The sequence below is a fragment of the Salvelinus namaycush genome, chromosome 25 (assembly GCF_016432855.1).
Source record: "Salvelinus namaycush isolate Seneca chromosome 25, SaNama_1.0, whole genome shotgun sequence".
NCBI classification, from domain to species: domain Eukaryota; kingdom Metazoa; phylum Chordata; class Actinopteri; order Salmoniformes; family Salmonidae; genus Salvelinus; species Salvelinus namaycush.
The window spans coordinates 9,514,296-9,539,769 of NC_052331.1; the positions used below are offsets into that span (position 1 = coordinate 9,514,296).

At 43.9% G+C, this 25,474-nt stretch overlaps 1 protein-coding gene across 1 annotated transcript; it reads left to right on the forward strand.

Moving 5' to 3' along the window:
• Window positions 1-19,529, forward strand: si:ch211-91p5.3. Its single transcript, XM_038964323.1, has 22 exons — window positions 1-324; window positions 9,347-9,481; window positions 9,592-9,720; window positions 9,791-9,943; window positions 10,016-10,201; window positions 10,635-10,791; window positions 11,547-11,654; window positions 11,987-12,196; window positions 12,364-12,498; window positions 12,602-12,745; window positions 12,899-13,111; window positions 13,143-13,448; window positions 13,612-13,755; window positions 13,856-13,993; window positions 14,150-14,362; window positions 14,575-14,724; window positions 15,829-16,041; window positions 16,258-16,404; window positions 18,093-18,309; window positions 18,523-18,617; window positions 18,716-18,853; window positions 19,021-19,529. Exons 1-22 carry the CDS (start codon window positions 115-117, stop codon window positions 19,110-19,112), a joined length of 3,633 nt encoding a protein of 1,210 aa, XP_038820251.1. The 5' UTR covers window positions 1-114; the 3' UTR covers window positions 19,113-19,529.
• Window positions 19,530-25,474: the final 5,945 nt, after the last annotated feature.

Here is a 25,474-nt window from a genome sequence, read left to right on the forward strand (position 1 = left end):
ACAGACAGCCTGTCAAGCCCAGCGCATAGGTAGGTCAACGGGTACGGGACTGATCGAGTCGGGTGGTACCGAAGGAATTATTATCCAGCACAACGATACGGCATTTGTTTCACCATGGACTCATTCAAACGGTTTCAGGATGACGACTATAAAAACTGGATTAAAACGACCATGGGTCTGAATTGTCTTAAAACGCGACTAGGAGGGTTTCTGGAAAACGAAACCGAAACTTACCACGATCACCTCCGAAACAAAGTGAACACAGGAGGCAATGTATGTAAAACTGAATGTAACCTGAAGAAATGGACCCCCAAGTCAAAGCAGGTGATTAAAATATGTGAGTTAAAATGTAACTCGCATGATATCTGAGTTTCCGTCCCTACTTTTAAAATATGTTCTGCCCATATACTGATGTCATGAGTTTCACTGCTTGAAGTCTCTCACTTAATAGGCTACAACTGTTGTTTTATGGAATTACTTTTGTGATTGTAATATCAAACAAACCTTTTGAATTCGAGAACCAAATTCTTAGTATTGCGAAGCAAAATAATCATATTGAGGGCAAAACATTAACCCAAAAGTATTGAGAGGAAAAATAAATAATATTGAATTGTAAATTAATGGAAAAATGTTTTCAGTAAGCACGTTTCCATACACAGTTTGTATGGAGTGAAGTCATACCGTATAAAATAAATCGCACAGTTGTGATGGAAACAGGAAGTTTCGGTACAATTTTATAAATGCCGACAGATAATGTGTTTGTTCGAAAATGGTGGGATCTCTGTGTCGGTAAAATGAATTATGCGAGAAATGGCGGTGGAAACGCCTTTATGCGTAAATATTGATATAATAGCCACCCTACTGAAGTAAACTTGGGAGTCACGTGATGATATGTTGTGTGGTCCTTCCACTACGACTCGGGGAAACTGCAGTTTATTAGGCTACAGATAAAAAGGTAATGAAACCTCACAGGGTGGTGAAAGTGCACGGTGATCGTGATGCGTATTTCCAATATATATCGAGGTTTCGATTCTGGTGACTTGACGATCGATGCTTGATTTGCCTTTTGACAAATACAAATATTCTCGCGTTTATCCATAATAATATCACTGATCAACCCATGACCCATGATCCCTAACCCCCTGTAGACTAGTCTACCCGGGGTTGCCATGTCTGCGGCTTTCTCTAAATTGTTGTAACCTGTTGCTGCAGATTATCAAGCAGTGAGCAGACTGTTACTGAGTGAGTGGTGGGGATGGCTGGAAGGGTGTGTGTGTGTATTTAGAGCACTGGTTGAGAGCGCTGCTGCTGAGTCATGGAGACAGCAGCACGCACACGTCGTGACAACATTTTACCAGTTGTAGGTAGGCTATTTAGATTGTCATTATGGAGACACCTATTTACAACCCCTTTTCCATAAAACCTATTAATGCGCTATAACTGATATAACCGCGACAAAGCACTGGACAACGACTGGAAAACGACTTTAGGCTCACTAGTATGCTGTAGATAAATTCGCTCAGAGGTGGTTTAAAGTAAACTGCATTTGAAAGTCGACTTTTCTTATGGAAAACTTTATTAAGCAAAGGGTTTTACGCATGCTTAGTTCTTGGGTCTCGAGCACTGCGTTAGTGGACATTTGAAATGGAATTTATGGGTGCGTCTGTTATGGGAAAAAGTCCACAATAAACCTGACATTAAATGTGGAGAATGATACATTTGCATTTGTTGGCCATCACGTAGTCTATTAATTTCTATGCCATTGTAGGCTACTGTAGTCTACCGTTTGATACACTATATACATAAAAGTATTTATAGTATGTGGACACCCCTTCAAATGAGTGGATTTGGCTATTTCAGCCACACCCGTTGTATAAAATCGAGCACACAGCCATGCAATCTCCGTAGACAAACATTGGCAGTATAATGGCCTTACTGAAGAGCTCAGTGACTTCCAATGTGGCACCGTCATAGGATGCCACCTTTCCAACAAGTCAGTTTGTCAAATTTCTGCCCAGCTAGAGCTGCCCCGGGCAACTGTAAGTGCTGTTATTGTGAAGTGGAAACGTTTAGGAGCAACAACGGTGCTGGGAGCGCGTAGCACATAAAAATTGTCAGTCCTCAGTTGTAACACTTACTACAGAGTTCCAAACTGCCTCTGGAAACAACATCAGCACAATAACTGTTACTCGGGAGCTTCATGAAGTCGGTTTCCATGGCTGAGCAGCCTCACATAAGCCTAAGATCACCATGCGCAAGCTAGGCTGGAGTGGTGTAAAGCTCGCTGCCATTGGACTCTGGAGCAGTGGAAACGTGTTCTCTGGAGGGATGAATCATGCTTCACCATCTGGCAGTCCCACAAATGAATCAGGGTTTGGCGTAAGCCAGGAGAACAATACCTGTCTGACTGCATAGTGCCAACTGTAAAGTTTTGTGGAGGAGGAATAATGTTGTGGAGCTGTTTTTCATGGTTCGGGCTAGGACTCTTAGTTCCTGTGAAGGAAAATCTTAACGCTACAGCATACATTGACATTCTAGACGATTCTGTACTTCCAACTTTGTGGCAACAGTTTGGGAATGGTCCTTTCCTGTTCCAGCATGACAATGCCCCTGTGCACAAAGCGAGGTCCATACTGAAATGGTTTGTCGATCTGTGTGGAAGAACTTGACTGGCCTTCAGAGCTCTAACCTCAACCCCATCGAACAACTTTGGGATAAATTGGAACGCCGACTGCGAGCCAGGCCTAATCGCCCAACATCAGTGCCCGACCTCACACATGTTCTTGTGGCTGAATGGAAGCAAGTCCCCGCAGTAATGTTCCAACATCTAGTGGAAAGCCTTTCCAGAAGAGTGGAGGCTGTTATAGCAGCAATGGGGGCACCAACTCCATATTGATGCCCATGATTTTGGAGATTTTATGAGATGTTCAACGCGATATCACTGAAGTCATTGCAAATCAATTTGTGCCACTTGTGTAGTCTACCTGGAGCTGATAAACAGATTTTAATAAATGGCCTATAACTTCAATTTGTTGTTGTAGCCTTGTGTTATTAGGCAATTATTAATGCCCATGTTAGGCTAATTCAATTAGAAATGATCAATTGTTATCATGGTCACTGCTCTATCTTAAATGTATCATTCTCCACATTTAATGTCAGTTTCATTGTGGACTTCGGCATGTTGGCCTATCAGGGCCTATAGGCTACCTGCATCTAGCTCAGCAAACCATGGCAAAGTTGAATTGCAATTATAAACCCAGATTTTAGTCAGTAGCCTATGCCTATTGAAATAACGAGTCAATCTCACAAACAGGCCATTTTATAACGGTTTGTAGTCTTAACATCTAACACATAATGGCACAATTGCCAGAAAATAGCCTAGCGTTCTTTTTTTGAAGTTCGTTCAAGTGTTTCTTTTTCAGAGATTTTGAGATCCTCTGTCCAACTTTCATCCCTCTAACTCTCCTGTCGGATTTATCAAGTTATGCACATGTGCAAAAGGGATTTAATTACAATTATAAACTGAATGCTGATTGGTTGAAAGCTGTGGTATATCAGACCGTGTACCACGGTATGACAACAACAACAAAAATTATACTGTTCTAAATATGTTTAACCAGTTTATAATAGCAATAAGGCACTTCAGGGGTTTGTGGTATATGGCCATTATACTATGGCTAAGGGCTGTGTCCTAAAAACAGCCCTTAGTCGTGAAATATTGGCCATGTACCTGACCTCCTCGGGCCTTATTGCTTAATCATAGCAGTCAAAACAAGTTAAATCGACATCCATTGATGGAAAATGATCTGGCAAATTTAATAAGGGCGAATTAGCCTTTCTTTTGCGACATATTCTTAAGCTCACAATAATTATTATTTTGATGGAAAACTGAAGTTTGCTTCTTAGCTTACATCATTACAAATTCCGCAGATATTCCTTCTTAATTCGCTCTAACATTATAGAAAAAGGGTTTATTGGATAAATGTGGCAACTGTTCTGCTGCGAAAAAAACAAAACATTTTTGAGCTAGTTTTCAGGCCTGGTAAGTGGGTTGAGATGTCATTGGGCTAGAAATTTGAACTTGACCTGGCAACCCTGAGCCTATCCTACCCTCATAGCCTACCCGCCCTGTATCTGCCAACTGTTGGCTAGAGCACGTGCTAAAACCAGACTAGGCACATTTGCTATTTAATTTTTGTAAAAAACTATGGGTAGAGTAGAAAATGCAATGGAAACACACTGAACTTTAGATTTTTATTCAGTACATGAAAACTTGAGGGAAAAGGTCAGCCTCACCCAATGATCCAGTTTGTTTACAACCTCGGTATGTTAGATATAGCTACCATGCAACCCGGATAACTTGCTAAATACTTGTTTGTTACTCTATAAAGTAGCTTGATTGCTAATTCCAGAATTCAGGGGATACAATACACATCTAAATTATCTTCAGCCCCTAACTATGTTAGGTAGCTAACAGGTTAAGAAGCTAGCTAGCATGTTGATTCACACATGACTGTGGTCATTTGTAGGTAGCTGCAGTGCAACATGACCAAAGCCAAAACCAACTTTTTCTAAACACCTCAATCTGCACGTATATGGCCAGTGACGATAGCTCCTTATGTACTTATCAAATTTGAAGAGCCATAGTAATAAACATATTTGTCATGTGTACTCCCTCTCCGGCCTCTAGGTCATCAGGTTGCTGATTATCCCGTACACCTGTCACCGTCGTCAAGCGCACCAGCGCCTCATGACACTCACCTGGACTCCATCACCTCCTTGATTAGCTTCCCTGTATCTGTCACTCCCCTTGGTTCTCTCAGGTGTTATCGACTCTGTTTTCACGTCGGCGCGTTGTTTGTGTTTCGCGTTTTATTGTTTTGTTTATTTATTAAAACACACTCTCCCTGTACTTGCTTCCCGACACAGCGCACTCGTTACAATAATCTTGGAGTTAGTCCTTGGCGAGACAGTTGACAAAGCTGTTACTTGACTCAATACTGTTAAAGCTGCAAGACATGGGCATTACCACATAAGAGTTTTTCTTTACTCATGTCGACTGGAAAATCAGAGGCATGAAGCAGATAAGTGTTTAATTACAGTAGTGGATTGATTTGTCATGTCCACGCCGTCGCAATCAGTCTGCAGAATTAACCATCACAAATGATTTTATGAAGGATATACCCCTTACTGTACATTTACACCTGTGATAGACACATTGTCCTTAGAAGAATGTTCAAGAAATGTACAATTTCCACAAAGTGTTCAACTCGTTTTCCTTGATAATGGTTTCCAACATATGATTGGCAGAACTTAACTAAAGAGCAAGAACATCTCTGTATTGTAATTGTATTTGCAGAATACCTTATTCAACATGTGGCTGGTAACAAATTGGTACTGTAAACTGGACTGAACACAGTTCAGCGACAATGGATAAGTCTGCCCCACTCATTCTCATCTGTACAGTTAGAAGTGTTTGTAGTATTGTTGGGAACGAAGTGATGTTCCTCTTCGGCTTCTCTCAGCTACGGAGGCAGATCATCAGCCTAACTACCTGTGGAAGAGGAACAGGAATTCTGCAAAAGGTTAACATGGGTGGAAACCCAACACAGATGATCAATGTACAACTAACGATAAGTGCACTAGTCATAATTCGATGAAAGTTGTTTTTAAATGATTGTTCACGGTAACTGTACGCTCCGGTTTAGTCAATGTTGTCACAACCAACTATACATGCATTACATTTACTCAGGTATGGTCTTATTGTAGTTCAATTAGGTGTTATAGCACAGGTAGGGATGACAATTTAAACACTGCCGCCCTTCAGGGCCAAGAATGAGGAACACTAAAGTCGTGCACACTTTGGTAGAAAGGGTGAAGAATCAGGACACAAGCCGACCCTCTAACCTTAACCTTAAGTACGCATTCATACACTCTCCCTCTTGGCCATAGCCCTTTACACTCGTACCCGTATACTGGTTGAAAATGGCAGATATGGACATTGATAAGCACGTAAATTGGAACGCAGTGGCTGTACAGTAACATGCTACACATGACGTCAGAGCTCAAGGGCCTCCACTTCATAGCGCTGTATTGGGTTTTGACTGACGGCCGTTAGGAACTTGAGCAGCACGCACGGCCCCAAAAAAGTTGCTCCATTCCTCCCGCTAATTGGCCAACTTTTGCAAATTATTTTGTGTGTCTGAGTGAGGGAAATGCCGTAAATTACGAGGACTCTGTGTATTTTGAAAGATGTGACGTTGAGGATTTATAATAAATACCACTTTGATGTCATACGAGCAAGCCAAACACCCGTGAATCCAAATGTACACTTCACATTTCCACATCATAAAACTCATGTCATATACAGTCAGTGATTTATAATCACTATGTTTAGTGTATAGTTACAAGATGACATGGCCTCATACCCTGGGCTGTCCTGAACACAATGAGCCTATGCTTGCTGTGTTGTGAAGAAAATTTACAGTGGACCACGCATCTGAATGCACTCATGACTTCATTCTATGCTCACCAAAATTACCATCTGCTTCTCTGAATTGCCTGGTGAAAGCCTAACACTGTAAGGCCATTTTTTTTTTAAATTTAGCTAGTCATGTTGGCAATAGAACCCTACATTTTCCAACAATATTCTTGTCATGTTACTGAATGTATTTAGAGTATTTTCAGATTTTGTTATCAAAAAATGCAGTAAAAAGTACAGTAAATGTGAAATACACGTGAAGTCTTGGATTCAGTCTTGTCAGGTGAAGCGTCATGTCCTCACCTTTTAGTCTAATAATTTCCCCATGATCTCCAAACGGTTCCCTTTTAATTGCTACCATGGTTATGCTTTGCTTACCATATTTCTCATGTAATAAACATTTCAAATTAGCCCTATCTATATAGGCCAATTCCCACGAGTGTAAGGGGTTATTAAAGGAATGAACTGGTGGTGTAAGGAATATGGCGGAACTCAACCATGGTTGTAGCAATCCATTGCCTTAAATCCATGAAAGGGAGTTAACAAGTAAATACCATTTGAAGAAGGCGGTTTAGGGCACCAAGTAATTTTTCAGCCACGTTGGTGCCACTACAGCCCTTGCTCCCCATGGGAGAGCATCCTCACCTTGCAGCTTAGAAGGGCAGCTTGGTCAGCAGCATCTGGAAGACAGGAGGGGGCCGTCTACTGGAGGAGCTGCTGGGTTTGCCTGCACACAGCAATGACTTTAGCCAGCTGAACCTCTCCCTTCTCATAGTTTCCTAAGGGTTGGAACACAAAATGGATTAGTTGGAAAGCACTAGGGGCAACAGTGGAGCGCATCTTTACTGAGTAGTGGGCACATGTTGTGGACGGGGATAGTGGGTGGGTGTAATTCCATGACTCTGGATCAGAATATTGTGTGTTCGATCCCAGTGTTGGACACTGATTTTTTTTTTTACCCTATCCCAAACCTTGACCATTCGGAATGAGTACCTAAACTTAATCCTTAACTTCGAAACTTGACGTTTAGAGAAATGGAATGCAGCTCAGTGTTCAACACCATAGTGCGCACAAAGCTCATCACTAAGCAAAGGACTCTGGGACTAAACACCGCCCCCAGGTGGTATGGGTGGACAACACATCTGCCACGCTGATCCTGAACACGGGGGCCCCTCAGGGGTGCATGCTTAGTCCCCTCCTGAACTCCCTGTTCACTCACGACTGTGTGACCAAGCACGACTCCAACACCATCATTAAGTTTGCTGACGATGGTAGCATTGATCCTCCTCAGGGGACTGAAAAGATTTGGGGAAGGCCCAAAAAATTGTCAGACTCCAGTCACCCAAGTCATAGACTGCTGCTACTCACTGTTTATTATCTATACATAGTCACTTTACCCCTACCTACATGTACAAATTACCTCGACTAACCTGTACCCCTGCACATTGACTCGGTACCAGTACCCCCTGTATATAGCCTCGTTATTGTTATTTTGTGTTACTTTTTATACAATTGTTTCACTTTAGTTTATTTAGTAAATTTTCTTAACCAACAGTGCAGTTCAAGAAATAGAGTTAAGGGCTTGTAAGTAAGCATTTCAAGGTACGGTTGTATTCGCCGCATGTTACAAGTAAAATGTGATTTGAATGATACAGAGCAGCAGGAGCAACTCAGGGTGTAAAAACAAATGTAAATAAAATAAATATATATTTTCAAATGTGACTTTTTGAGCAACTTGGATAAATGTCTAATTCTGCACTGAGACAGAGCTTATTGAGCAGACACACACACACACACACACACACACACACACACACACACACACACACACACACACACACACACACACACACACACACACACACACACACAGACAGCCAGTGAGAGCCAGGCCACAAAAAAAGAAACAAATGCAAAACATAATTGTCTATAGTACAATCAGACTGTAGTGAAAAGCTGCCCTTGCTCTCGAGAACCCAGGGCCATACAGCACTGGAGTTCATGAAAAGGGCTTGTAGTGCCTTTGTTCTTGAATAGCCACATACCACTAGAGTAACTTCAGAGTTACTTCAGTGCACCATATCTTGCTTGTTGGCTGTGATAGAAATGATATAGCCATGCTTGCTAATTGTTTCAATACATCTTCTAAATGTGAAATTACAAGACCCAAAAGACACTTACCAAAGGGTGTTTCCCTATGTCTTCCTTGTTGTAAAGCTGACATTATCTAGTTATACTAGTCAGGCCCATTGGGCTAACTAGCTAGCTAATAGCCACTGAGCCTTTATTTTATTTTTTTATGGAAAAGTTAAATAAATAATCAAGCTTTTTTATACACTAGCTGGCTAGTTATCAGAAGACACTGTTGCCTCTCAGCATTGCCAGCATTAACATACCTCAGTGAGCTGTACAGTCCATCATTTTATTTTAAATGACAATGAACTGTCTCTCCAAAACCAGTTGACCAATAGAGACGCATCATATACCTCCTCCCTCTAAACCCCGCCTACCCAGAATGAACATGCCAAAACTTTGCAAACCCCAAAAAAAGGCAGTGAAGCAAAGGGCCGGATAATGTAACCAAATAGAGTAAAAAAATGCAGTCAGAGGTGTTTAATCGCAATTCCGTAATGATTGAAAATGTTTCACAGATTATATAGATTTTTTATTAATTTACAATTATTTTGTTTTTACCTTTCAAAATTATTTTCTTGCAATACTATTTATTTTGCTCTCAATACTTTTGGGGTAATGTTTGCATTCAATATTATTATTTGTGTTTGCAATAATAATTTGTTCTCGAATTCGAAAGGTTATCTTGATATTAAAAGCACAAAAGTAATTATATGGTTGTTCCTGTGTAAGCTTCCTCAAGTGTGTAAAGTGTGCGAGCCATGGAGAGATGAGATCTTGGCAAACCATTCATGTAAAGGCGGACAGGTCTACTGGAATAACTCCAAGCCGTACCTGTGGCCTACGAAGAAATGGGAGGTAGCCAAGGTAGAGTGTCTACATCTGGTGTAATGCTCTGGCTGTATTTATCATAAATGTGTTACATCCTGCCTTGGTAGTTGGTATGTCATTGTGTGTGTGTGTGTGTGTGTGTTTAGGTCTACATGCCCCGTGGAAATACAGACCACACCGCGGTGGACCAATTTGACATCTCAGCCTTCCTCAATCTCATGTCCCAATGCAGACACTTTGCCAAGTTTGTGAAGTCCAAAAATCTTATCACACAGGTAAACTTCCTCACACTCACAAATGTGCACATTTACCTGTGTATAAGTATGACGGTGTGTATGTGTGCAGGTGACCAACGTGAGGAACCAGGTGATGCATTCGGCTGACTTCCGGGTGGTGAAGATGGATTTAGAATCTTACCTAGGGCGAATCAAAGACCTGGGCCAGGCTCTGACAACACACTACCCCAAATTCAGTGAGCTGGCAGAGGAGATCGAACAGGTGTGTGTACGTGTGCTATTAAGTCCATACCTCACTTTTACATTGGGAACCTGACCGGTATCTTTGTCCCAGCTCCAGAATACAGACTTCGATTTTATCATGAGCTGGGTTGGGAAGAAGATTGTACTTGCGGCAGATGAGGTCCCAGAGAGCATGCTGAAACTCCAGAACTTTCTGAGTCTGGAACAACAGATACTGAAGGAAAAGTTGGAGTGTCTGTCCCAACGCTATGAAGAGGACAGAGAGACAGCCCTTACTGTAAGACACACACAAACACACACACGTCATGTTATTCTATCCTCGTGGGGACCTAAAATGTATTTCCATTCAAAATCCTTTTCTCCCCCCTAACTTTAACCCGTAACCCTAAACCTAATTTATAACTCTAAACCTAACCCTAATTCTAACCCTAATTGTAACCCTAAGCTTAAAATAGCCTTTGTCCTCATGGGGACGTGGGAAATGTCCCCACGAGGGAGAATTGTTTTACTATCCTTGTGAGGACTTTTTGGAATTTTAGGTCCTCACAAGGATAGAAGAACCAACACGTGTGCACACACACACACACACACACACACACACACACACACACACACACACACACACACACACACACACACACACACACACATATCCTCACTGTAAGGCACCTCAAATGTTTGTGTGTGCGTGTGTGTGTGTGTACCCCCAGCTGGAGGAGTTGCAGTGTGTGAGGGTGTTTCTGGAGGGGAACAATGACCTGCAGGTGAGCCTGGCGCCACAGTGGGAGAAACTGAGAGAGGTGCAGGAAAGAGTGGACACACTCACCGTCAGAGTGGACACACTGGAGAAGAACACACGCACACACGGTGAGTGAGGAAGAGGAACATAGAGATAGTGATGGATTCAACCCCACTCAGGGCATTTGTTTTCCAGAGAGAGAGCAGGGCTGTATTCATTAGTCAAATTCCATTGCAAAACGTTTTGTCTGTTGCAAAAAGATTTAACGTAAACCGTTTACTCTAAGAAACAAACAAGTAAACGGAACCAAACGGGAAGGGACCTACCTTAATTTGTCCAATAGAAACGCTCATTTTTCATTTGGATTAAACGGTTTCCATTGCAAAAAGTTTTGTAACAGACTAAACGTTTTGCAACAGAATCCAACTAATGAATACACCCCAGGTAGAGCGAGAGACCGAGAGAGAGATTGTAGAGAGACATAATGGAGTTACTGAGGAATCCAGCCCTACTCAGAGAGAGAGACTTGAGGGTTAAAATTACTTAAAAGATTCACATTTTTATTTAACCTTTATTTAAACTAGGCAGTTAAGAACAAATTCTTATTTACAATGACGGCCTACCCCGGCCAAACCCTAACCCGACGACGCTGGGCAATTGTGTGCCGCCCTATGGGACTCCCAATCACATCCGCTTGTGATACAGCCTGGAATCGAACCAGGGTCTGTAGTGACGCCTCTAGCACTGAGATGCAGTGCCTTAGACGGCAAATGAATCTAGTGTACAACTTTAAGTGTTCACCACATTTACATTATGTCACACGGACAGACTTTACCATGAACATAGGAAAAATAGTGACCTATGGCAGCTGTGTGTTTTTCAGATCCTGAGTTCAGTACTGACATCCTCAGATATAAGAACCATCTGTATGAGGAGGCCAGGAGGCAAGGGTGGCCTGAGCCTGTCTTCTCAGAGATAAAGGAAGCCCTCGGTAGGTCAGAACCTTAACCCTAGCCTTGGGCCTGGAGTTCTTCCTTGTAGCCCATAACGGTCATCCAGACGATTCTGGCTAGGTTACATGGTCAGGAAAAACTCCTGGCCCTTATCCAATTCTGTGGTGTAAAGATGTCTTATAGTGGGTTATGCCGGGTTGTTTTATGATATTATATGTAATAGCTTTATAATATCAGAAAACGGCTCTATTAAAAATGTGTTGATTGTCAAATAAATTATTTATTATTATGTGAAAAACGTTGGAGATGCATGCAGCTGTGTCTCTGTGAGGACTGACCCTCTGGCTTCTCTCAAAATGGGTTTGTCCAGGTTACAGGGGTCGTGTGAAGGTGAGAGGTCAGACATTTGAAGGTGTTCAGGTGTGCCCAAAGTCGAAGACAGCGCACCAGGAAGTGGCTAAACTGGCCCTGAGCCAGCTAGCCAAGGACAGTGCTAGCCTGAGTGAGCTAGCCAATGACACCCAGGAGGGGGAGGCATCCAGTAGCCAGACGGACCAACCACAAAGCCTCTCATCCACAGGTGCTGTATTCCTCAGCCAATCAAATGTGTGGTATGGGTTAAAATATTGTATCAATAGTATCTGTTAAAATATAATATCATCATGGTTTGTTTCTCAAATGACCAATAGTCCTAAATTGGTATCGGTGTCTGATTGATTAACCTCTACCATGTAACTCTGTCTTTAGGCCCCGTGTTCTTTGGTAGTGTCACTGTGGTCCTTAAAACTGACATCACCTCTGGAGAGGGGCATTCTGGGGAGACAGAGGCTGTTCAGTCTGCCTACAAGAAACTAGCTCTCCTGTTGGATCTACCAGAATCAGGTTAAAGAGCCCTACAGTACAGTAATGTACATCTACCTTTACTGTCTTCACTTGTGTCCATCAAAATGCTTGTTGTCATGGAAACTCTTCTCTTGTACCTCAGCTTCCTCCTATAAGGATGTGGTCCTGGAGCACTGTCATACGCGGGATGTCCCACCCCCAGAGGAGGCCGTTCAATCTGATGCAGAGGGGAAGAGCTACCAATGCACTCTTCGATTCACTGGACCAATCACCTTCTATGTCCCAGGTAACACCACATTCAGTAGGCCATATGGATACTTTACAATGTTATGTTTCATGGTGTATTGAATGTAAATATAGTGTGTGTATGTCAAATGTATATAGATATATACTGTAAGTATTGTATAATGTTTAAAATATGGTTTCTGGTTCACTCCAGAGGGTTCCAGCAAAAAGAAACAGGCATATCAGCAGGCAGCTAAAGTGGCCCTCCAGCGGCTGTCCGGAGTCCTCGGCATTAAGGAAGTGGTGGGAGGGAACTACGTGAGCACCCTGAAAGAGCTGCTGGAGGCTCAGACCCCACAACTTGACAAGCCTGCGTATGATGTCACAGACAGAGGAATGGGAGCGGGGGAGGTCACTGAGAGAGGGGGTGGAGTGGAGGAGAGTGGAGGGGTGACAAGTGGGGGGGGGGGTAGGGAAGAAGGAGAAAGGAGTGGGGTCAAGCGAAGGTGAGGGCTGCCCTCACCTCCCACCAGCTCCCATGATACCTAGCGTGCAGCCCCCCGAGAGTCAGGTGGTCCCAGTGTCACTCATGGAAACCTTAGTTACTATGGACCCCATGGCTACCAAAGTCACCATGGTTGCCATGCATACCACAGTCCCCATAAATACCACAATTACCATGGAGACCCAGGGGGGAGGGGCCTCAGAGTCAGACCCCCACCAAGCCACGCCCACCCTCCCAGAGGAGAGCAGCGTCTCTTCAGGTACACAGAATCGCATTAAAACTCACAGCTTTATTGTCCAGTTCATATTAACCGACAACTTTGTACCTAGAAGAAGAAACAACAACAAAAATAAGACAACAGTCAATGAAAACGAGAACGTATGAAAAAGGTGAGGTCCTTTTATCTGTCCTCCATTTTTCAGATGGCCGGGGGTTCGTTATGTGTGTGGCGGTACGTGTGCAGAAGGACCTCGCCCCACACGAGGCCTCCACTCCAGAGGAGGCGCTACAGGCAGCCTACTGCAGTCTGCTCCAGGGCCTGTCCCTGGATCCGCCACCTACAGCAGGTACACTACACACTTTAGATATGGGGGGACAACTTCATCCTACTTCATTGGTTAGTGGGTGTTGTTGTGACTCAGCCTGAACTCAGTGCTGCCCTTGCAGGTGGTGAGAAGCAGAGTGTGTTGGAGTTCTTCAGACGGGCAAAGTGTGGCCCCCCAGTGGAGGACTGTGTAACAACAATGGAGGGAAAGCACAGATGCACTCTAAGAATCGTAGGCGAGCTCACCTTCCACAGCACAGGTGACTTTTTTTTCATTACAATGGCACATTTGATGAGATGTAAACATTGGTTATAAAGGGTAATTGCAGTTTTTCCAGGACATGACATGATCGATGTCTCACAATCACCTGTAACCCCCTCACCTCTCTCTCTCTCTCTCTCTCTCTCTCTCTAAGAGGCGGCCCCCAAAAAGCAGCAGGCAGAGCATTGTGCAGCTAAGGAGGCACTGAGGTGTCTGAATGGGGTCCTGAGTGGGGTTTTGGGCGGAGACATCGGCGGAGCGGGTCCGAACTACAAGGGTAAACTCCAGGAGTTGCTGGTCAAGCATGGAGGAGGAGCCAAGCCAGAGTACAAAAATACTGAGGCTAACAAGATCAGAACAGGAGCCGGTTAGTCTGGACCTCTTTCTATCTCCCCACAGCTGCAGGTCAGGTGATGGGACACTGCTGCTGCTGGCTCTGCTCTGGTCAGAGGCTAAAAACTAACACAGCACTTATTCCATTATTAATACATTATCTTCTCTCTGTATCTTTCTCTATGTCTATGTCTGTCGCTCTCTCTCTCCTGACTTCTGTCTATCTCATGCTCTCTCTCCCCACAGCTGCAAGTCAGATGACCGGGGAAACTGCTGCTGTTGGCACTACTCTACAGGGGGACAAGTTGTCAGTTAGTGATGCAGTTACCATGGAGACAACGCCTGAAGATTCCGGCCCGCCTCCGCCTAAGAGATCTGCAGGGGGAGAGATGGAAGGTGACTGTCCTCTCTTTGTTACTCTGCTCAAAGAACCGGAAAATGTCATTTTTCAAGGAACAGAATCAGAACCGGGAACGAAGCTGATCATTACTGTTCCGTAACAGAACCGTTATTTTAAAAGCAACCGTTTAATAACGTTCTTTTATATTCCAGACCAAAAAATGTTCAGTCCCACAAAGAAAGCAACAAAGCACCTATTCAAAGCACTCCCTCTGTCATTCAAAAACCTCTTCCAGTGTCTGCCTGGCAGCTGAACATCTTTGTGTGTGTGTGTAGGCTACCTGCCTTTCCCCCTCCGAAGAATAGCTGTAGCCTACTGTCATTACATGTATGATTCAGAAGATGGAGAGAGAGATTTTGAATTAGAGAAGACTGGATTAACTTTTTGGGGATACTATAGTTATCACATTTCACATTGTATTTATTAACTACAAAAATAGAAGTTATTTTATTCTGGTGACGGTCTGCACACACAAGTATGTCAGCTAGCTTCTCCGGTCCAACGTTAAGCCAACTGAAGTTAAAGGACATTCAAAGTTCCTCAATAGAAGCCACTTCTCCGTAGGTGTAATACCGTGGGCCCTAATTCAGATAATGCCTGTTATAAGATTCAAGATTCCCAGCGCTTCAAGGCAAGCCTCCTCCTCCACCCTCACCCGCTCTCTCCCCACTCGCAAAATGTCAGTTGCATCTCACGACCCTACACTTGTCTTTCCATCACACACGTAAACAACTCACTGAACTAGCTTGCCCGCCCCATAGCAAGCTGCTCTATCCGCACTGCATGATCGGTGAAGTCATTTAATGTCGAGCTAAATGTTTAAAAAAAAAAAAAAGTTTAAAAAGGAACCGAAAGGAACTATATTAACCAGCACTTTTTTGGGGTCCGAACCAGTTCAGAACTGTATTTATCTGGTCGGAACAGTGGGACGGAACAAAAAAAATGGTGGTTCAAAATGAAATGATTGGAAAATAATTTAGGTTCCTACCCCTGGACCTACCCTCTTTCTGAATGATTCTAAGCCTCAATATCAGTCCATTAGCAGTAACCTTTTACTCAGTACCTTTTACTTAGCGCTCGTGTGTGTGTGTGTGTTTCAGACATCCGGCAGTGTCTGGCACTGTGGAGTCTGCAGCCCCCGTGTGTGGTGTGTGAGGATGTGTCTGTGGAGCAGTTGTGTGAGTGGATGGTGGAGGTCCGACTAGACCGCCACGCCTTCCGGAACCAGACCCTGTTTAGCTCTAAGAAAGAGGCTATCCGCCGGTCCTACCATAGTCTGGGTAGAGCAGGGGATATCTGCCAGCATGGCACCGGTGAGCAATCAGTCATTCAATCAATTAATCAGCCAGAGCTGAGCCACAGATTGTTATTTTAATTTTTTTTTAAACACCACTCCTCAGTAAATGGTTACACTACATAACACCTATCTCACCATCCTCCTTATCTTCCTCCTCTCCCGTCTTCACACCCCTTCTCCCTCTCGCTCTTCCTCTCCTCCCGTCTCTCGCTCTCTCTCCTTCTCTCTGTAGATGAGAATAAGTCCACAGCGATGGTAAAGGCTTGTTTCCTGCAGCAGTCGTTCCCGTTGCCTGTGGAGGAAGTAGCAGAACCAGAGAAGGGAAGGTTCTGCTGCAATCTCAAAGACATCACCTGTGTCTTCACTTACCGTGGAGAGGGTATATAAGACCATGATTAGTTGAAATTGATTTATTTATCATATACCGTGCATTCGGAAAGTATTCAGACCCCTTCCCTTTTTCCAACATTTTGTTACGTTACAGCCTTATTCTAAAAAGGATTTAAAAAAAAATAATAATAATCCTCAATCTCCACACAATACCCCATAATGACGAAGCTAAAACAGGCTTTTAGAAATGTTTGCTAATTTATTAAAAATAAAAAACAGGAATACCTTATTTACATAAGTATTCAGACCCTTTGCCATGACACTCGAAATTGAGCTCAGGTGCATCCTGTTTCCATTGATCATCCTTGAGATGTTTCTACAACTTGATTGTAGTCCACCTGTGCTAAATTCAATTGATTGGACATGATTTGGAACACCTGTCCATATAAGGTCCCACAGTTTTGCATGTCAGAGCAAAAACCAGTGTCGTGGCCAATATCTGGGGAAGGGTACCAAAAAATTACTGCAGCATTGAAGGTCCCCAAGAACACAGTGGCCTTCATCATTCTTAAATGGCAGAAGTTTGGAACCACCAAGACTCTTCCTTGAGCTGGCTGTCCGGCCAAACTGAGCAATCGGGGGAGAAGGGCCTTGGTCAGGGAAGGGACCAAGAACCCGATGGTCACTCTGACAGAGCTCCAGAGTTCCTCTATGGAGATGGGAGAACCTTCCAGAAGGACAACCATCTCTGCAGCACCACCAATCAGACCTTTATGGTAGAGTGGCCAGATAGAAGCCACTCCTCAGTAAAAGGCACATGGCAGCCCGCGTGGAGTTTGCCAAAAGGCACCTAAAGGACTCTCAGACCATGAGAAACAAGATTCTCTGGTCTGATGAAACCAAGATTGAAAACTTTGTCCTGAATGCCAAGCGTCATGTCTGGAGGAAACCTGGCATCATCCCTTTGGTGAAGCATGGAGGTGGCAGCATCATGCCACGGGGATGTTTTTCAGCGGCAGGGACTGGGAGACCAGTCAGGATCAAGGGAAAGATAAACGGAGCAAAGTACAGAGAGATCCTTGATGAAAACCTTCTCCAGAGAGCTCAGGACATCAGACTGAGGCGAAGGTTCACCTTCCAACAGGACAACGACCCTAAGCAGACAGCCAAGACAACACAGGAGTGGCTTTTGTACAAGTCTCTGTATGTCCTTAAGTGGCCCAGCCAAAGCCCGGACTTGAACCCGATCGAACATCTCTGGAGAAACGTGAAAATAGCTGTGCAGCGATACTCCCCATCCAACCTGACAGAGCTTGGGAGGATCTGCGGAGAAGAATGGGAGAAACTCCCCAAATACAGGTGGGCCAAGCTTGTAGCGTCATACCCAAGAAGACTCAAGGCTGTAATCGCTGGAAAGGGTGCTTTAAAGTACTGAGTAAAGGTTCTGAATACTTATGTAAATGTGATATTTCCATTTATTTTATTTTATACATTTTCAAACATTTCTAAAAACCTGTTTTCACTTTGTCATTATGGGGTTTTGTGTGTAGATTGATGAGGGGAAAAAACTATTCAATCCATTTTAGAATAAGGCTGTAACGTGACAACGTGGGACGAAATCAAGGGGTCTGAATACTTTCTGATTGCACTGTATGAGAGCGTAGTGCAGGATAATGTTCGTAAATGAATGTACTGAATGAACTGTATCACATTGCTAAAGGCAGATTTGATTGACAGGTTCCAGTGAGGCTGCAGCATGTCAGTCGGCCTACCAGAGGGTGATGTCTTGTCTTGCTCCTTTCATTGGCTACTGTGGTCCTGTGGCCCCACCCAGCAGCACTGAGGATGCGAAGCGAAGGCTCAGCACTCTGTTGGAGGGGACAGCCCTTACATCTGCGAACTCCGCCCTTTCAGAATCTCAGTACAGAATCTCCGCCCAGCTTAGGTTCTCGGGGTAAAGACTGATAACAATCTATATAACGTTAATTTCTAAATATCAATGAATTTAAAGTTGAATGAATAGTCCCTCAGTGTTTTATTTTTGATATGTTGAAAATGTGTATTTTGAGTGAACTCTCTCTTTACCACACAATTATATAATGGACTTGTTTGTAGTGAGTAGTAGTAACTGCCTGATGGTGGTGCATGATTGTGATCGGATTGGCAGGTACAGCATGGAGACTGAAGGACAGGACAGTAAGAAAGCTACCAGAGCCCAACTCAGCCAGCGCTTACTGGGCCTACTTGGGGAGGATGAGATGGGTCAGTACCACACACACACACACACATACACACACACACACACACACACACACACACACACACACACACTAGTGTTGATATTGTGAATCCCTCCACAGACTCCACAGCCTCGGTGAGGAACGTTCTAGATGAGTGGTTTGCGAAGAGAGGTCTGGAGAAACCCGGATTTGAGGACACTAATGACAAGTTTGGGACAAAAGTCACCTTCTCTGCCCCTCTCATCTGCTCCTACAAAGGTAGGCTTCTGACACACACATTTACCTTTCAGTGATTTAGCAGACGCTCTTATCCAGAGTGACATACAGTAAATGCATATATTTTTATACTGGTCCCCTGTAGGGGACACACACACTCTCGCTCTCAGGCTATTTTCTGATTGGCTGTTCTCTCTGTCCTTCTGAAGAGTGGCAAGCCAGCCGGGAGAAAGCTAAGAAGAAATTAATCGATGAACTGCAGAGGCGGGTCAAATACCTTTGTGATGGAAGCACCAACTGAGGGCCCACTGACCAATCATAAAATATAGTTTACTTACCCTTGGCTCCTGCATGAAACGACAAAATGTCCTCTATTTCCCAGTCTGGATCTCTCTCTTCCAAGTTTTCCCTCTTTTCCTCTGTGTTTCGTCAGTGCTAGTGGTGTTGGTGATAGATGTCTGTCTGTAATAGTATGGCTTTAATAGTATATAATTCACTCTTTGCATGCACTGTTTTTACCACTGGTTATGGCCCTGATATGAAATTATCCTACATTTAGCAGCTGTTTTAGTTTTACACAGTCTAGTAACATAATGAATGCACTTGTGTGCACCCCAGGTGTAGTACTTTTTAATCTTTAATATTTCCCTAAGTATTTTAACACTAAATGAAAACGCTCCTCTCTGATAATAAAAATACCATCCACTACTTTGAATGATGTACTTGTCTGTCTCATCTGTCTCTGAAATGACTGGTCTTACTGCTGTGAACAGGGGGTAATGGGGAACACTGGTGTAATCGTTCAGCTGTCACTGGTCAAAGTATTTTGTATGGTTGGCTGAGTGTGAGTAATGTCGGGAGAATTGTATGGAATCCTGGAGTGGGTTGGTTGAAACATTATACACCGGCATGTTGAGGTTTCAGCCCGAATATAAGTACTCTAATGTTGTTGGTCTCAACATCGTATGAAGAGAGTCTGACTACTAGTCAATAAACATATTTAAAAATTGGCATCACTTCATCTTCATTACCTTTCCTTCTTAACTTTACATTGCCTAAATCATTTTTGACTAATGTTCATAGTCATGATGGTCGATGCTAACTTCCTTTTCAGCTGAAACGGTCATCTAATACTTTACCCAGGGGGCACCAGAGCTCCTCTTAACCACACTACCACAGGATACATTGGTGTGCGCGTTGAATGAGGGTATAGAGCCAGAAATCACTTCCAAACACATTGCATGACCAGACAGACAGTCTCTCTGTACCACATCCTGAAATAAATAAGTCAAGTCTTTGCAGCAAGAGTTGTTTCTGTCTCTCTCCCTGTGGCTCTGGTACCTGTATGTTGGTGCTTGATTAGCCTCATCCCAATTTAGACACTCCTCGACAGGAGGCCAGTGGAGTCAGGTGTCAGGAATACTATTCTTCTAGGCTGCTATTTATTGTTATTTCTGCACCAGCACCTTATAATGTGACTGTCTATGAACATATTATTACACATACCATCTGATGCCAGGCCGGCGGTGCTACTGCACTCTGATCTGGGTTTGTTGACATCCTGTTCAGGCCGACAGCCCGTTTCCCATGAGATGCAGGCAGTTAAGGCACACAGAGAGAGTGAAACCGAGAGAGGGAAGGGTGAGATAGGAGTGTGTGTGGGGGTGAAGTGGATATATATTATGTGTCTGGTGGTAGATGGGGAGGGAGGGAGTGTTCAAGACCGTAGTAGCGTAGTTATATTTTCATACCAAGGTTGATAGAGAATTAAGTAAAATAAGAACATGGATCTTAAATATTGCTAAAAGGAAACTCCTCTCCCTTTTTTATAAATAGCTACTCACCTGGCTGCGATGTGTGTAGTGGTCCTAGGTGTGTCTACTACTAGACAGCCACTTTAGACTCTTGAGACCTCTACATTTGACACATCCCCAACCCCCACCACCCCTAAACAGATGCTTGAGCTGCGGTAGGCCCATCTCTCGCATAGCATCTGATTGCGGTGGATCTGCTTCTCTTTCCAAAACCACTTGTGTGTCGCTCTTTGGTCGTCCGCTGCTATGTGCCAAGCCTATAGCGCACTGAGCACCTCGCTCCGCTGTCTGGCCCGCCACGAAGTCTGTCTTTACATACAGGGAATAATTATGCTGTTATGACAGGGGGAAAACTCAAGTGGTTTAATATGTAAAAAGCTTCCAAACAATCATTTGAAATAACCTATGTGGGGTAAGTAAATAAAGAAAACTAAGCCATATTTTTGGTCATTGTCTCCCATGTTCAGTGGTGACCCGTCATTCAGGGCAGTTAATAAAGCTGCATACAAACATGGTCTCTTTTTTGTTTTCTTGAGTAAGGCAGCTCAAGATACAGGTGTTTCAGCCTAGCTCAGTGCTTTCTGCGATGGTTGGGCAAGGCAAGCCAGCAGAAAATACGTAGTGTTGCGCCGTGATTGGCTCAGTTTTCTGTCACTCATGGGGACACTAGGTCACCGCCAAGTCTAAGGGTAGAGCTTTAAAATTCTAACCCCTTGGGTGCTGCCATAGAATTACATTAGAAGTGCCTATCCAAGAAGGCTCAAGGTCATTCGCCACAGATAAAATGACGTCAAATCACGTTATCTCTACAGTATCTAAAAAGCTTGGACACACCTATTCATTCAAGGGTTTTCCTTTATTTTCCTTATTTATTATTTTCTTACATTTTTACTACATTGTAGAATAATAGTGAAGACATCAAAACTATGAAATAACACATATGGAATCATGTAGTAACCAACAAAAGTTTTAAACAAATCAAAATATTTTATATTTGAGATTCTTCAAAGTAGCCACCCTTTGCCTTGATGGCAGCTTTGCACACATGGCATGGTGTCACACCCTGACCGTAAAGAGCTTTTTATGTCTCTATTTTGGTTTGGTCAGGGTGTGATTTGGGTGGGCATTCTATGTTCTTTTTTCTATGATTTGTATTTCTGTGTGTTTGGCCGGGTGTGTTTCTCAATCAGAGGCAGCTGTCTATCGTTGTCTCTGATTGAGAACCATACTTAGGTTGCCTTTTCCCACCTGTATTTGTGTGTAGTTGTCCATGTGTAGTTGCCTGTCAGCACTCATTTTTGTATAGCGTCACGGTTCGTTTGTTATTTTGTTAGTTTGTTCTTCCCTGTTTTGGAGACATACGTGTTATTTGGGCATTGCCTGTTTGTTTGGCTAGACTACACGAAATAACTGCATTTCTTTGGAAGTTTGCTCTCTGTGCCTGACTCTACACCCACCACTCCTAGAAATACATGACACATGGTCTATTCATTTGCTGAAAATGACTATAAGAAGTATTGTACTGAGATGAGTAGTTATACCTAATTAGAACTAAAAGCACTTTCAGAATGAGTGGATAGTGTTTTCAACATTTGAGTGTGTTTTAATGTCACCAGATTGTTTTACCTTTTGATTTATATGACCCTACTGAAACCTAGTGTAAATCCTTCCTCCCTCTGGTTCAGGAGGACACCGTACGTCCACAGTTTCAGAATGAATCTGAAGGATTGAGACTTCAGGTGAGTCACTCTGTATTATTCTGAGAACATGAATAAATATGATTTCAAAAGTATTCATTAAACATGGAAAATAAACTTAAACTCTCACTCCTCACTACACCCATGCACCATTACCTCCCATGTTATAGCAGTCCGTGTAAGGCCTTGTAGTCAGTGTTATGAGCTGTACATTTGTGAGAATAACTGCACTTCATTAACAATCAACAAGTACACAAAGTAGCAGCCCATAATGCAACCCAATGCAGCAAACATAACAGCCTCCAAATCACTAAGTCCACATCTGCAGATAGTCTCTGCAGACAGCATACCCCCGACCACACACCCCCTGGACAAAACACAGCTGAGAGACGAGAGGCTGTAGAGTGGTAGGTTGTCACTCACACACACACACACACACACACACACACACACACACACACACACACACACACACACACACACACACACACACACACACACACACACACACACACACACACACACACACACTCAGTGCTTGTAATATAGTTAACAATTTTATGTTTTCAACAGAGATTGGACTATTTCAATCAATCAATGAAGTTTATTTTATATAGCCCTTCGTACATCAGCTAATATCTCGAAGTGCTGTACAGAGACCCAGCCTAAAACCCCAAACAGCTAGAATGCAGGTGAAGAAGCACTATTTGTTTGTTTGTGTGTGTGTATATATATATACACTTAATTGAGCCTTTGAGACAATGCTTTTGTTGTTTACAAAAGTGCACGTTTGTTGTTCCAGATGGAGGACCGCTTTGAAGTGTGTGTGTAATAATTTGGTGGGTACTAATATTTGTTCTATTTCACATGTAAGAATTAGAAATGTGTTTTTTTGTTTTTTTTTCATATCCCACTCTCTGAAAGGATTGGATAGGTGTTAACAAAAGGTAACGACTGCATCTTGCCCTGTGATAGGTTAAGGGGATCCTCATTACAGATCGGCCCACAAGCCTAGGGGTTAACGATGATGGGGTTTAAGCAGGTAGCCTAGCGGTTTGAGCATTGGGACAGTAACTGAGAGGTTGCTAGTTTGACTCCCCGAGCCGACAAGGTGAAACATCTATGGATGTGCCCTTGAGCAAGGCACTTAACCCTTATGGCTCCAGGGTTACCGTTCATAATGGCTGGCTGTGACCCCACTCTCCATTATGATCAGTAACCCTGGAGCCATTAGGGTTAAGTGCCTTGCTCAAGGGCACATCCATAGATGTTTCACCTTGCCACTCAGTTAAACCTAGCATGGTGGAGGCAGCATCAGGCAAATAGTATGGGCAGCAATTTGATTAGGTGTTCAGGAGTCTCATGGCTTGGTGGTAGAAGCTGTTTAGAAGCCTCTTGGACCTAGACTTGGCGCTCCGGGACAGCGTGCCATGCTGTAGCAGAGAACAGTCTATGACTAGGGTGGCTGGAGTCTTTGACAATTTTTAGGGCCTTCCTCTGACACTGCCTGGTATAGAGGTCCTGGATGGCAGGACGGTTGGCCCCAGTGATGTACTGGGCCATTCGCACTACCCTCTGTAGTGCCTTGCGGTCGGTGGCCGAGCAGTTGCCATACCAGGCAGTGATGAAACCAGTCAGGATGCTCTCAATGGTGCAACTGTATAACCTTTTGATGATCTGAGGACCCATGCCAAATCTTTTCAGTCTCCTGAGGGGGAATAGGTTTTGTCGTGCCCTCTTCACGACTGTCTTGGTGTGCTTAGACCATGTTAGTTTGTTGGTGATGTGGATACCAAGGAACTTGAAGCTCTCAACCTGCTCCACTGTAGCCACGTCGATGAGAATGGGGGCGTGCTCACTCCTCTTTTTCCTGTAGTCCACAATCATCTCCTTTGTCTTGATCATGTTGAGGGAGAGGTTGTTGACCTGGCACCACACGGCCAGGTCTCTGACCTCCTCCCTATAGGCTGTCTCGTCGTTGTCAGTGATCAGACCTACCCCTGTTGTGTCCTCGGCAAACTTAATGATGGTGTTGGAGTCGTGCAGTCATGAGTCAACAGGGAGTACAGGAGGGGACTGAGCAAGCACCCCTGATAGGCCCCTGTGTTGAGGATTAGCGTGGCGGAGGTGTTGTTACCTACCCTTACCACCTGGGGGCGGCCCGTCAGGAAGTCCAGGATCCAGTTGCAGTTGGAGGTGTTTAGTCCCAGGGTCCTTAGCTTATTGATGAGCTTTGAGGGCACTATGGTGTTGAACTCTGAGCAATAGTTAATTAATAGCATTCTCACATAGGTGTTCCTTTTGTCCAGGTGGGAAAGGGCAGTGTGGAGTGCAATAGAGAAGGCATCATCTGTGGATCTGTTGGGGCGGTATGCAAATTGGAGTGGGTCTAGGGTTTCTGGGACAATGGGGTTGATGTGAGCCATGACCAACCTTTCATGGCTACAGACGTGAGTGCTACGGGTCGGTAGTCATTTAGGCAGGTTACCTTAGTGTTCTTAGGCACAGGCACTATGGTGGTCTGCTTAAAACATGTTGGTATTACAGACTCGGACAGGGAGAGTTTGAAAATGTCAGTGAAGACACTTGCCAGTTGGTCATCGCATGCTCGCAGTACACGTCCTGGTAATCCGTCTGGCCGTGCGGTCTTGTGAATGTTGACCTGTTTAAAGGTCTTACATCGGCTGCGGAGAGCGTGATCACACAGTCTTCCGGAACAGCGGGTGCTCTAATGCATGTTTCAGTGTTATTTGCCTCGAAGCGAGCATAGAAGTAGTTTAGCTTGTCTGGTACGCTCGTGTCACTGGAAGCTCTCAGCTGTGCTTCCCTTTGTAGTCTGTAATGGTTTGCAAGCCCTGCCACATCCGACGAGGGTCAGAGCTGGTGTAGTACGATTCCATCTTAGTCCTGTATTGATACTTTGCCTGTTTGATGGTTCGTCGGAGGGCATAGCGGGATTTCTTATAAGCTTCCAGGTCCCACTCCTTGAAAGCGGCAGCTCTAGCCTTTAGCTATGTGCGGATGTTGCCTGTAATCCATGGCTTCTGGTTGGGGTATGTACGTACTGTCACTGTGGGGACAGTATGTACATCATCAATGCACTTATTGATGACTGATGTGGTGTACTCCTCAATGCCATCGGAGGAATCCCG

What these genes read in the sequence shown, in the direction of transcription:
- si:ch211-91p5.3 (XM_038964323.1), top strand. Translation starts at nt 115, where the DNA reads ATGGACTCATTCAAACGGTTTCAGGATGACGACTATAAAAACTGGATT. An exon ending in GGAGAGCAGCGTCTCTTCAG is followed by an intron (nt 13,449 to 13,611) that starts GTACACAGAATC and finishes TCCATTTTTCAG; the next exon opens with ATGGCCGGGGGTTCGTTATG. An exon ending in ACTTGGGGAGGATGAGATGG is followed by an intron (nt 18,618 to 18,715) that starts GTCAGTACCACA and finishes ATCCCTCCACAG; the next exon opens with ACTCCACAGCCTCGGTGAGG.